We start from the raw sequence: 12,340 nt of genomic DNA, 5'->3' as shown, positions 1-12,340 counted from the left end.
TGGGGCACACGAAACATATATCAACAATAAAACCCTGAAAATACCTATCTATAGCCACAACAACACGTATAATTTCCACATCCAAAATGGTGTCTCCGTCTTGTTTCTTTATGGTCTTCAACGCAGTACGCTTTTATTTTGTGAATGCAAATACGCTTAATTTCCCGTCTCAATAGCTGGCTGGACATATGTAAATCAGGACCTATAGAGCCTATAGTATGTGTCGGCCCGGTGGGCATAATCAGGGGTGACGGTCTCTCATGAAAACAGCGAGTTAACTGGAAAACAGCCCTTTATGTGAATAACTGAGAAATATTATGGTCATATGGTTTGAAGTTGTCATACAGTTAATTAAAAGAACGACTCATGTCGAGTTCTTCTCTGTAGACTTACACACCATGTAGTTTTGTTACTCAAGTATTGCGGAAGTCTGTATCTCACGGGTAAACATGAGGGCACCGCATGATTGGAAGGCTCATTATGCGGTCTCACTACCTTAATCAGGCAGGGGGAACAGATTGTCCACTAGATGGCGACAGAGCATTACTAATAAAGAAGAAAGAACATGGCTACGAAGGCCACTCATTATACTTCTATTCATTTGCTTACTTTGAAAACCCCTTTAACGCTTACACAAGATGCTTTATGTGAGCTCCCGTTTTGATATAAAAACCAGCACAACTATTTTCAAACAATTAAAGTGTTAAGTGTACTTGAAAACACTGAAAAGACAGCACTTTGTAACCAGGTTTTACATCCCCTCAAGTCATCTTAAAAGACAGAAGCTACGGAAGTTTCTGGATTGTTTTTGTGTATGCAGTGGCACCCTGTGTTCACTGAACATGTGTAATGTGAGGATTTCCACTTTAAGGTTGTCTGTTTTTTATCCCACGACACAGTGTGACACATTTTTATTTATTTTTTGTTCATTGTATACTTTTTTGTAGTCTTTTTCACCCTTGTATACAGCCACTTCAACCTCAAATTCTTTTCTACACATTTTTTCCAACAGATGAGGAAATCAACAGTTGATACATAACATGGTACACAGCCTTTTAAAAAGTGGTCGACTTCTTCTTTCGGGTGCTCCCTTTAGGGGTCGCCACATCTCACCCTGTCCCTAGCGTCCTCCTGTCACACCAACCCTCTGTCTGTCCTCCTACACTACATCCATGAATCTTTGTGGTCTTTCTGCCCCGCCCCCCCGACAGCTCCATATTAAACAGCCCTATGCCTCATTTACACATTTCCAGCTATTCCTCTCCAAATTGCTCCACCTGAGCTGCCCCTCTGATATGATCATTTCTATCTTGTTAATCCTTCTCACTCCCAGTGAAAATTTTCATTTTTCTACTACTTCCAGACTGACTTCCTGCCTTCATCCAAACATCATAGCAGGTCTCACTACCATTTTCTGTCACAAACCACCTCTGACACTCATCTCCACCCACTTCACCCTGCCTGCACTCTATTCCCCACCTGTGTTGTAAACTGTCCCTTTGCGTCAGATCGTTGACCCGAGGTATTTAAATTCATCTACCTTCACTACACCTACTGCTTGCAGCTTGTTACACCCATGAGGTGAATCTTTCCAATTCTTTACTCCTTAAAACCTCTTTCAGAAAATCAGACACACAACACACAATTGTAAAGAAGCATATCCAGTTAAGCCTCATTCAGTTGTTGGAAACAACACAGCTCACTCTCAACAACTACATGATTTTTGTCTCTGTATTACTGCCTTTGGTATACTGGTATTGTACAGTAGGCCTTCATTTGAAACTTCATAAAAAGCCCCTTTGTAAAAAAGTAAGAAGTAAAGAGCACATAGGTGTTTCAGCATTTCTTTTATAGAAACATGACTCTCTGAACAGTGCAATCCACTACACTCTTTCAAAAGGCAAAACATGGAAACGAACAGATTTTGATGAATTCCCAGCAGCACCCTAATTACTCATGAATACATGGATTTCATATAATTCACACAAAAGCACAGACACAGGGTTAGGCCGGCCACAGTAAGTGACTAACATCTACATCAATGTTTGACTCAGACATACAGTACAGGTATGAGGAGTAATGTGAGACATTTATTTGGGGATAGGTTTGTGCTACTATTTTACTTAGATACATTCAAAACTACTAACATAAAAAAAGACCTGTGTCAATGACCAATTTCTGTCGTGAGCAGCTGGGTATCACAGCTGGTTAATATCGATTTATTCATTTTTATTTTTTACACAGTGTGCAGTATCACAAAAGGTAAACTGATTGAAATGAAAGTGGCAAAACCGTACATATATAAATGTTTTGAACGTGGGTGTATGGGTTGAGGGGCGGATTGAAGATCAGTAGCTCAGGTAGAAAGCGCCACACCTCAGATCAGGTGCACACAGACTACTCTTTGTTTATCTCTCTAAATAAACAACAGTAGGGTGTTGAGGGTTGTCACGAGTCCCAGTGCTCATCCTCTGCGGTGTCTGTTGCTTGCAGATTTGGGAAGTCGGTGTGTTCTGGCTGACATCTAGCAGTCGCAGGCACGACCTACAGAGACACACATAAAGGAAAGCATGGTTGACTTTCTTCCTGAAAATATGATCGCCAACATGAGGCACAAACGGGGTTCTTTAGTAGGGTCTGCATGATTTAACTGGAATCTTGTGTCAGCAGTAAACATATTTAAAGAAGTAACTACTGAAAAGTGTGACTTTTTTAATAAAAGTAATAGTAATAAAAAAAGGAAAGAAGAAGCAAAATACTTCAAAAACAAACAAATAAAAAACACCCCCCAGCTCAACCTCATCATGGCAAGTGAGGCCGTAACAATGTAGCAATCATAATTTTATGTAAAACGATGAATGTTTGTGGCTCTTTGTTGAAAATCCACTCTTTGTTATATGCTGCTCATTATCTGAGAATGAACGTCAGAAAGAGGAAGAGTGTGTGGGCCCGTGAGTGGAAACTGCCTATCAGTGCAGTATGTCCCTGTGGGATCCTGCTGAGTTGCCTGTATACACACCCAGTGTTTTTTTTCCATATGGGCCACCTGTGTGTTTGTCCTATATTAAAGCTGCTAAAATCAAAACAGCTTGGCCTCAGTATCAACAGCTCCAACACAGAGTATACAAATTAACAATATTTCTGTGTTTAAAAAAACAAAACAAACAAAAACACTAAAAATGAAAAATTAAATGAAACAGCAGTACTTTTTGCCTTCCTCTCTCCTTCCCTTCTCTGCCTGCCAGACTCCCAGAGTCCCTGCACCTGTTGAACAGCGAGGTCTGTGCCATCTCAGTCCAGCACTATGAGCGTTTTCCATTCTCTGTCAGTGTGTGTGTGCGTGTGAGACACATGGGGATGTCTACAGTGAAGCAGATGGACCGAGTATATATAACTTGAGATCTTGGCAGGATGCCAAGTGGGTGATAAAATTGTGAATATTTTAATAAGAGAAGAAGTTGTTTATCCGGCTTCACACAACTCATATGTATGCATTAAAAAGCAGAAATACAGTGACCTGTAAAGGAACAAAAAATTCCATTTCCAATATTTATAACTTCATCACATGACAGGACATCAAACTTTTTTCCTCTTTTTCACTCAGTTTAAGTGTCTAATGAGTGTTTTTGTTATAAACATTTATGTGGTTGTTCCCCCACTTTGAAGAACTTTATCTTTGCTCTCAGAGAGGAGCCTGCACACTGTGTGCCGAATGGGACATTAAATGGACTGGCCTGTAATCGGACACACGTGAGGCTGACTAGTCAGTCACTGATTCAGGGTGAGAATGCTGGACAACAGTCTCTGGCCGGTCGACAGGTGCACCTTTAGTTTGTGAACCAGTTAATAAGGTAGAGTGTTGTTAATCAGGATGTATGCATTACCTTGATCGGTAAGCATCTGCTGAGCATTGCTTCCTGTCCTCCGCCTGCAAAGAAATGCAAGAATTCAAGAATTGGGGTTGAAAAAACAAAACAAAAGCCTAACATGACTTGCAAAATAATATTTGATATGCAGTGCCATTAAGGTCCGTCCACACTGGAAGTGCTTTGTTTCTTGTGCATTGCTTTGAAACTGAGGGCTGGTTGCAGATATTCGAGGCTACAATTGTCAGGAGTATCCTGTGCTCTCATTGGCAGTTGCTTCAATCGCTTAGCTGGAAGTGCCACACAAAATGTGAGAAAAGTTTATCTCGGGTCCTGGCCGCTTCATGTTGCCAGCGGTTATTTAACCTGTAGTCACTTGTAGTCAAATGTGATTCACTTTCTGTGGTCTCTGGTGGGCACATTGCTGCAAACCATTTCTAGTGTGGCCGCAGCGTTAGTTTACTCCTGTTACACAAATGTTTTTTAAATATTTCGATGACAGATCACCTCTTATTCTGGTTGAACTTGCATCTGCAGTGGCCGCCTGAAGTGAGAGAAAAGAAGCAAAGATGTCTGCGTGCCTTTGATGGAGTCTATTTATAGCTGTGCATATATTTGTACAATGCATGTATCTGTGAGTATTTTGCCACTTACTGAGAAGGATGGTGATGCCAATGAGACAGAGAACAGCAGCTAGGATGAGGCCTCCGACACGCAGTCTGTGATAGTCTGCACGAACACATCATGTTAGCCATTAGACAACAACAACAACAACAACAACAACTTGAAGTAAAAAAAATAGTCAGACAAAAGGTCAAGACTGAAATCGATGCACCAACAAAATAAATAAATATTATAGACATTTACCCAACAATATTTATATTGCATTCTTCTTTTATATAAGGGTGCAACAATCAATATAAGGCATCATCTTCTTACTTTAATCAACTGAAATAAGACAGTAATAAATTTACAGATAATTACCAAAGGTGAAGGGGTCATCTTCCGCTGTAGGAACAGAAATAAAGAGGATCAGTTAAAAGCGGACACACTGGAAACATTCAGAAACATCTAAATAGTGTTACCATCAATGATATTATCAGAGTTACTAAATCATGGCATGCCTAAGTGTCAGGAGGACAGGTTTCAAACATTAGGCTCTATTGAATCTGACGTCCAGGACTGTACTTACCGTTCTGTTCTTCTGCGAACACCAGGGACACAACTGGAAGGGATGAGACACAACAGTGAAACAGAGCCAATCTCGTGCTGCTGATAAGAGATCTTGAAAGTGGAAGCTGATGTTAAACTATTTCATGCAGCATTCAAAGAAAGGCAATGAAATTCTCTCAGTGGCAATTCATAAATACCTCTTAAAGCTTTCGTATTTAAAATTATAAATAAAGCTCCGTTTCACCAGATATCATCTTGAGTTTCCACTTGATGAAGCCTCGCTTCATTACCAATGGAAATGACACTGTCAGAAATTAGTTCCACATACGGTGCTGTGAAAATGTTCCTCATTTATTGTTTTTTTAATGTAATATATGACACTTATTTTATTATTAGACAAATATAACCATTGTGAATACTAAAATGCAATTTAAAAAAAAAGAAAGATTTTATTTATCATGGGAGAAAAGTTACTCAGACCTATTTGACCCTGTGTGAAAGAGTTAGGTTCAAGGTCACACAAAAAGCAAATGGAGCATATACTTTTACACAGTACTGCATTACTGTAAACCTAATTAAACCAAGACTGAAATGGCGATCAGTGACCAGATGATATCTGTAGCCACTCATGAACTCTGTCTATTTTCTCCCCCACCACGTTATCAGGAGTCCTCAAATATTTGTACAATGTGCTGACAGGAGACAGACTTGCAAGCTCTGTTAGAAGGAAGTGAAGCTAACTGGTCATGCTTTCCGATTTAACAAATGAATGAAATTAAAAAAAAAAAAAAAGAAAAAAAAGACAAATACAATTTTTTTCCCACACTATATTAAAAGACTTGAGTTTTACTTACTTGTCATTAACACCAAAACACAGATCTTCAACATCTTCAGGATTTACATAAGGACAGAAACACAAGCTCTAGTTAGTTGAAACATCCACTTAAAACAAGACAGAAACTACACGTCTGCAACTTCATGTTTCACTTGTGCATGCATGTTGACTGAAACCATTAACTTCTAGTCAGTACAAGGCTCTGGCTAGTACCAGCCAACAAAGTCAACAGACATGATGCAACATTTAGCCTCACAGTATTTTCTGAGGGGCAGTAAAAGGACTAAACACACAGAGATACGCTTACAGGACATGCATCTGTCCCCTTTGAAGCACACACAAAGTCAAACGATCAAATTCAAATGGATACAAAGTGGCCCCTCCTGCTTTATTTTCACACACAGAAACTTGAGCTGATGTTGATGGACACAAAGTGCTCTAATGGAGCCTCAACAGGAGAATTACATCTCTCGTGCATACTGCATTGCACTGCTGCCATCTTAAAGCACCGAAGCATTAATGTTCTATAGCCTGAATATAGACCACATTCTAATGTCATCATGCATTATATATTGTGTGGCCACAGCTATGGTGACTGTCCAGGTGTTTGAAGTTTCCTGTCAGTCTTCTTTGTAAATTAGCTTTCACTTGCAGATAAACAGGATAAATCCACAAGAATATGGTAAGTGCACTCAAACTTCACAGCTATTTCTGTCTGAAAAAACAAGAACAAAACAACTGAATTCAACTTTTTTTAATGGTGAACTGTGCATTGGCTATTTGAGCTATTTCTACTGTTGCCTGAGAAGCTTGGAAGAAAAGCATCTGGACTTCTTTAAGTTTCTTGAAGACTTTTCTCCTCTCATCCCAGAAGCTTCTTCAGGTCTAGGAGCAATGGTGTTCCCTTAGAACTGAAGAAGATTCTTGGATGAGAGGTGAAACGTCTTCAAGAAACTTGGAGAAGTCCAGACGCTTTTCTTTCCAAGCTCCTTAGACTAAGATGACCTAGATACATCTATAAACTTGTGTTTATAAAGAAATATATTTCCAGAAAAGGGCACCCATATTAAACACACTATCTGAGGTATTTGTGCTGTGTGAGGTGGAATATCGGAGCTGGGGTATCGCGTGTTCTCAGAAAGGACACGCCTTAAAACCCCCACCCCTGAAAGAAAAAACCAGGGCAGCAATTTTCCACTTGGCATAAATATTCATACATTGGAAACCTTTAAAAAGGCTGGCATCCCCTGACATCTTGAGACAATGTGTTGGTCTGAGTTTTCAGTCATAGACTACAAGACTTTTGCAAAGATCTGGGATCTTGACAGGATTAGGTTTTTTTTCCCCCCAAGAAAAACAAGATTCTTTTTGGGATTATTCTCCATCATGCTCCTGGTGGAAATTTACAAGAAGAAAAGCTGTTGATCCATGGAGGAGAAACAGAAGCAGCTTTTAGTAACGACTGCCTTGGATTGAATGTTGTTTGCATGAGGCCAGACACAAAAGTTAAGATAACATTAAAGAGAGAGGGCTCCGACTGAGCTTTGCGGCCACTTTACACCAAACAAACCAGATGGGGGACACAAATTTAGCAAAACTGTCATGTATGCGCTGCAGCATTTGTCTGTGAACTGAAAGGCTGCCATAAGAGGAGATCTGAATGCACCCCCCTTGTCACATTTGATGGCCCACTTAGCTTGTCTAAACTGTCCTGAAACCAGTAACAGCTTACAATTTACCACTCTCTGTTTTTCATGAAACTACTATTTCCTGTAGTTTCATGAGAAACATGAGAAATTATTGATTTTCTCCACCGTACTTGATATGGGAAAGACTACCTTTGGATTTTGGACTGACAGTTAGACAAAAACAGACACCTGCCCATGATCTGATGGGTCTGTGAGAAAATCTGTATTTTTCACATGTCATTTTATATACAAAATGATTAAATTGGTCAATTAATCTGGTATCTTCTAGCATTTTTGCTTGTGTGAAAGGAGACATGGTGATCACTATAAAGACTGTAAGCAAGAACAATGTGTCTCCCTGTTCAGCATTTCGGAGTTTGGCAGCAAAGAGGAGAAAAAGAAGATCAGAACGAGCGCTTCCATCACAGTGCCTCCCCACAGCAACCCAAGGCGAGCCAGGGGGAATGCACAGTTGCTGGAAACAGGCCAACAACCACTGGAGAATGGTTTACCTAGTTAGAAAGGCACCGGGGGGGAGAGAAAGGTGGGAGAAACAAAGACAAAAGCAGACAGAAAGACAGTAAGAGAGAACAAAGATGGAAAAAAAGAAGGGCAGCTGAAAGGTCAGGCAGGGGAGAGAAAGGTGGCGCCTCCCAGCTCCTACTGAAAGATCATATTCTAACGCAAATGTTAGTGTAGGGTGGGGCGAGGCAGTAAGTGATGGAGGTGTGTATTCCAATCATTGTGTTCATGACTTGTAGAAAGATAAGAACAAACCACCTGGTGTGTAAGTAAAGTGTTCAAACTTGGCCAGAATATGCGGATTGTTCATGAATAACTCACATTTACACAACTACTAGATTTTTCATGTATAAAAAGTACAAGAAAAGCTGCAGATCTTCAAATTGTAAATGCTGGAAACATCAACCTATATTGTATTTTTGTTTAAAAACCTACAAGAGTCACTGGCTAATCATCCTGTTGTTTCTGACCTAATTTAGTTATGGTTTCAGGCCACTTAGAAATTACAAATGTTTCCAGAGAACCACTAAAAACCTATATTCACAACTGCAGGCACCAACTCCCCGTGGAGCTTCTTCTGCTCCAAGGATAAAGAGCTTTCTGTTCTGGCTCTCCCCGCCTGTCTCCGACTATCCCTCGTGTTTTGTTGTCAGCTCTCGGAGCATCCCTCTGCTTTACACTCCGTCTCATGCTCTCTTGCTGCGTCCTTTCACCCATTGCTTTTTTCACTTCATCTTCTCCGTCCTCATCAGAAAGTGTTCAGCAATCGCATGTTTGTTTAAACACTGCTGTTTCATACAGCTCTTCTGTTTTTTAAGCTCCTGTTACCCTTCCAGTGCCCTCCAGTCGATTTAGACCTCTCCTCTATTCTCTACACTCTTCAGTTCCTGGACACGCTTCGTCACGTCCTTGCACTTTCCCCAGCATTCTCTCGTTTATCCCTTCCCTTACAAATTCCCTTGAAGATAGGCTCTCTACTCTATACACTCGAGCCCATGGTGAGCTTCCCTTTTCCGCCCAACACTCCTTCTCCTCCCTTTTCTACAAGTGAGGTTACGCAATAAACTTCAGCTACGTTCCACTTCGACTTCTGCTAACAAGTGTGTTCAGCTTGTGCAAACTGATTTTTAAGTAACGTGAACATTTTGTAATCAGAATTTTTTCCTTGTGTTGGTGCTACTGCAGGAAAGATCGTGGGGATCCAAAATACACAAGGAGCGCTCCTCGGCTACCATTCAGTGTCAAGAAGATGATCTTTGGGGAATGAAATGAGCAAAGCACACAAACATGTGAGCACCTCGGCTTTGAATGTGAGCCAACTGCCAGCTCCACCAGATCATTCTTAAGCTGCTTAACCATGTTTTGAGCCACAAGGGTAAAGTACAAAATGAATCAGTGATACAAGTACGCGTGTATGAAAAACACATGCATGCAGTACGTTATAACTACACTCTAAGTCTTAATATCAGAGCTTCCTCTACTGTGTGTGTGTTTACAGCATGTATGACTTGGTTTCTGTTTCTGTCTTCTAACAATCCACCCACCCCCCGTCCACCTGTTTGAATGCTGGACACTGGTGTGCTTGGGGTCATGTAATGCACTACAAAGCCAGCTGCCTATTTTCAAAGGCATTTTTTTATTCCTAAATTAGAAGCAGTGAATTCCAGTATGCAAAACATCCTGTACGAGTCACACACCAACAGGGAAGTCTTTGTCCTCGAAGAAACACACTGCACAGAGTGTGAACTCGCTTTAATGTGACCACTACTTTTCCTCTACTCGCCCAAGACAGGGCAGAACCTCCCTTCACTTTGTGACTCCGGCGTTTGATGATTTTCCAGAAATGAAAGGCTGGAAATAAAATGTGTGATCACAAATGCAAGCTGAAAACAGCAACCACAAAATGGGATCTGTTATTGCAAAACTGTGTGGACTCCATTGACAAGTAAAGAGAAACAAGCAACAGAGAAAGGAAGGAAGAGGCATGAGGTGGAGGAGATCAGCACTGGCAAAGAAAATGAAAGAGCGACAAAACTGAAAAAAGGGCAAGAAATACATCACATGACATAAAGTTTTGAAGTAGGATTTAAGCTGACAGTGAGTGGGAGAGAGGAAGATGAGGGAGAGTGCGGTTGGGTAAGAGAGGGGAAGAGGAGGGACACAGAGAGGGAGTGGAGCATACTAAAGCCATGAATCACTCATGAAAACCACAGTGAGCGGCTAGAAACAGTCTTTATGTTGTAGAGTCATACTCAGCAGATCAACAAAGACAGTACATTTCCATAATTTAACCTCCTCTTACACCCATCAATCTCCCAAGTGCTGACTAGCAGCTGCTCGAACAAACTTTTTTGGAAGACCTCTATCATCTGTTTCTCTTCCAACATTATCCCAGAGAAGGAAAGGAAATGCTCTGAAGGTCACAGTCACATGGCTGATCTAAAATCAATGTCTTCTTGTTGCAGTTTCTAAATTTGTGTTTGTCAGCCACTGAACTGATGCAATTAGGAAAGGTGAGCAGCAAGTGTGCCACCTAAGAGCTCTTCCTCATCCTCCCTTTTCTCTCCACTGCTGGTCCCGTTTTCTTTCTAGGCTTTTGTAATTTACATGAGGAGGAGAGGACGTCCAGACAAGTCTGTCTCAGCTAAGAAAGGAAAGAAAACTCCATTGCAAATACTTTGACTATATAAGTGAAGTTATTATCATCACAAGATCATCTTATTTAGCTTCTGTCCTGTCCTCTTACCATCTCTTCTATTATATCATCAGCCTATTATCCTAATGTGTGCCCCCTAGCTTATATCACTGGAAAAACAGGGAAGAACTGTTGGGAGAGAGCTGATCATCATTTTCCACAGAGTACATTTGCTCTGCAGCACTCCCATCATGGCTTTGCACAACACATTTCACAGCCTCACTGTGGTTATTTGGTTCTGTGAGGGCTTTATTTTGGTGGAAAGCTAACTTGTTTGCTCCATATCTGAATTCCTTGTGCTCTTGCAGAGTCTTCTTTGCACATGCACAGTCTGTAAACCATGACGATCAAATGATTGCTTTGATAAATTAGCAGCATGCTATGCATGTCCTGTGCAACATAATCTGACTGCCTGTGTCCTTGTCCCACTCTGTCCTGGTGGCACACAGTCACTTCTGCTTATCAGCTGGTCACACATACCATTTTGCAGTCCTGTTAAAAAAAGACTGTGTATACAGCCTACAGTATGAAAGTCTAAAGTAGGAAAGCTTACAACCGAAAACGGAAAAATAATGTGCGCTTTTTAAAAATTCAACTCCTTATTGGTGCGATAAAATATGCCGCAAATATTCCTTTGAGTTTTTCCTCTTATCTGATGAATTTAAACAAGGACCTATATACAAAAAGCTGGTGTACATTAAGCCTGTTGAGCACTTAAAAAATAGCAAAGAAGGTGATGGACACACGCACGCAAATAAGCGCGTGCAGTCCCGTTGTCCTGGCACTGGTGGGCTCGATGGAAACGGCCAAATAGACGTTATAGGCGCCTGACGCTCTGCTTTTCCGCCTACGTTGTATTTACTCGTCTTATTTGAACCTTTAAGTGTAAAAAAAACACAATAAGAAAATTTTTTTCCCCCCAAAAGTTCTTATTTTCTAAGATGACAACCTAAATGTTACGTGACCCTACAATTAGCCCGGAATGAGATTAACGCTTTCAACTGACGAAAAAAACGTAACTTCATCAACAAATTCCCGCAACTAAGGATAGACGAGGGCGTCACTGCTGTGAGAAATGTGAGCTAATGTATTTGTTTCGGCACTTACCTTTGTGTTTAGCAGCGACAAGAAAATCACGAGGAAATTTCTCACGAGCGGACGGATACGTGACACTGAAACTGCGACTTCTCTCCACGCGCTGCGCCAACACCCTGCCTTCAGCACTCCGTGACACTCAACAGGTTGGCTGGGTTTTAGGGAAAAGGGGGCAGAGTTTAAACTGCTGGAGCTTTGTTGCCGTATCCTGATCCCAGGTCAGTTTGTTGGGGTAACGTTTGTCAGCAGAAGGGTTGGCGGCTGGAGAAGAGCTGGGTGTGGAAGCTGATCCAGAGTCAGCTGTAAGCGCAGAGAGTTGGAGAGGAGGGGAATGTTTGGTTGTGGAGAAGGACGACGAGGTTTGTGGGGTCGGGGTTGGCTTTTCCTCCGATCTCTGATGTATGTTTACAAAAACGGGCACTAATAATTTTATAAGTGCTGTAATAATAGCAATAGTCACCATTAC

General features: G+C 41.1%; 1 protein-coding gene across 1 annotated transcript; it reads right to left on the bottom strand.

Moving 5' to 3' along the window:
• Window positions 1–1,830: 1,830 nt before the first annotated feature.
• fxyd3 (FXYD domain containing ion transport regulator 3) lies at window positions 1,831–12,111 on the bottom strand. Its single transcript, XM_085176044.1, has 8 exons — window positions 11,887–12,111; window positions 5,894–5,927; window positions 5,059–5,091; window positions 4,851–4,874; window positions 4,521–4,595; window positions 4,374–4,410; window positions 3,885–3,928; window positions 1,831–2,544 (listed from the first exon to the last, which is right to left on the bottom strand). The coding sequence occupies exons 2-8, from the start codon at window positions 5,925–5,927 to the stop codon at window positions 2,525–2,527; spliced, it is 267 nt and encodes an 88-aa protein (XP_085032170.1). The 5' UTR covers window positions 11,887–12,111; the 3' UTR covers window positions 1,831–2,524.
• Window positions 12,112–12,340: the final 229 nt, after the last annotated feature.

The sequence above is a fragment of the Neolamprologus multifasciatus genome, chromosome 11 (genome assembly GCF_963576455.1).
Source record: "Neolamprologus multifasciatus chromosome 11, fNeoMul1.2, whole genome shotgun sequence".
In the NCBI taxonomy this organism is placed as follows: domain Eukaryota; kingdom Metazoa; phylum Chordata; class Actinopteri; order Cichliformes; family Cichlidae; genus Neolamprologus; species Neolamprologus multifasciatus.
Note: the sequence above shows the minus strand (reverse complement) of the source record. Positions and strands in the feature narration are given on the sequence as shown.

Coding starts and splice junctions, on each gene's coding strand:
- fxyd3 (XM_085176044.1), bottom strand. CDS start 5,927: ATGTTGAAGATCTGTGTTTTGGTGTTAATGACAA. Junction 3,929..4,373: donor AAGTTCAACCAGAATAAGAG/GTGATCTGTCAT, acceptor ATTTCTTTGCAG/GCGGAGGACAGGAAGCAATG. Junction 2,545..3,884: donor GCAGATGCTTACCGATCAAG/GTAATGCATACA, acceptor GTGTCTCTGTAG/GTCGTGCCTGCGACTGCTAG.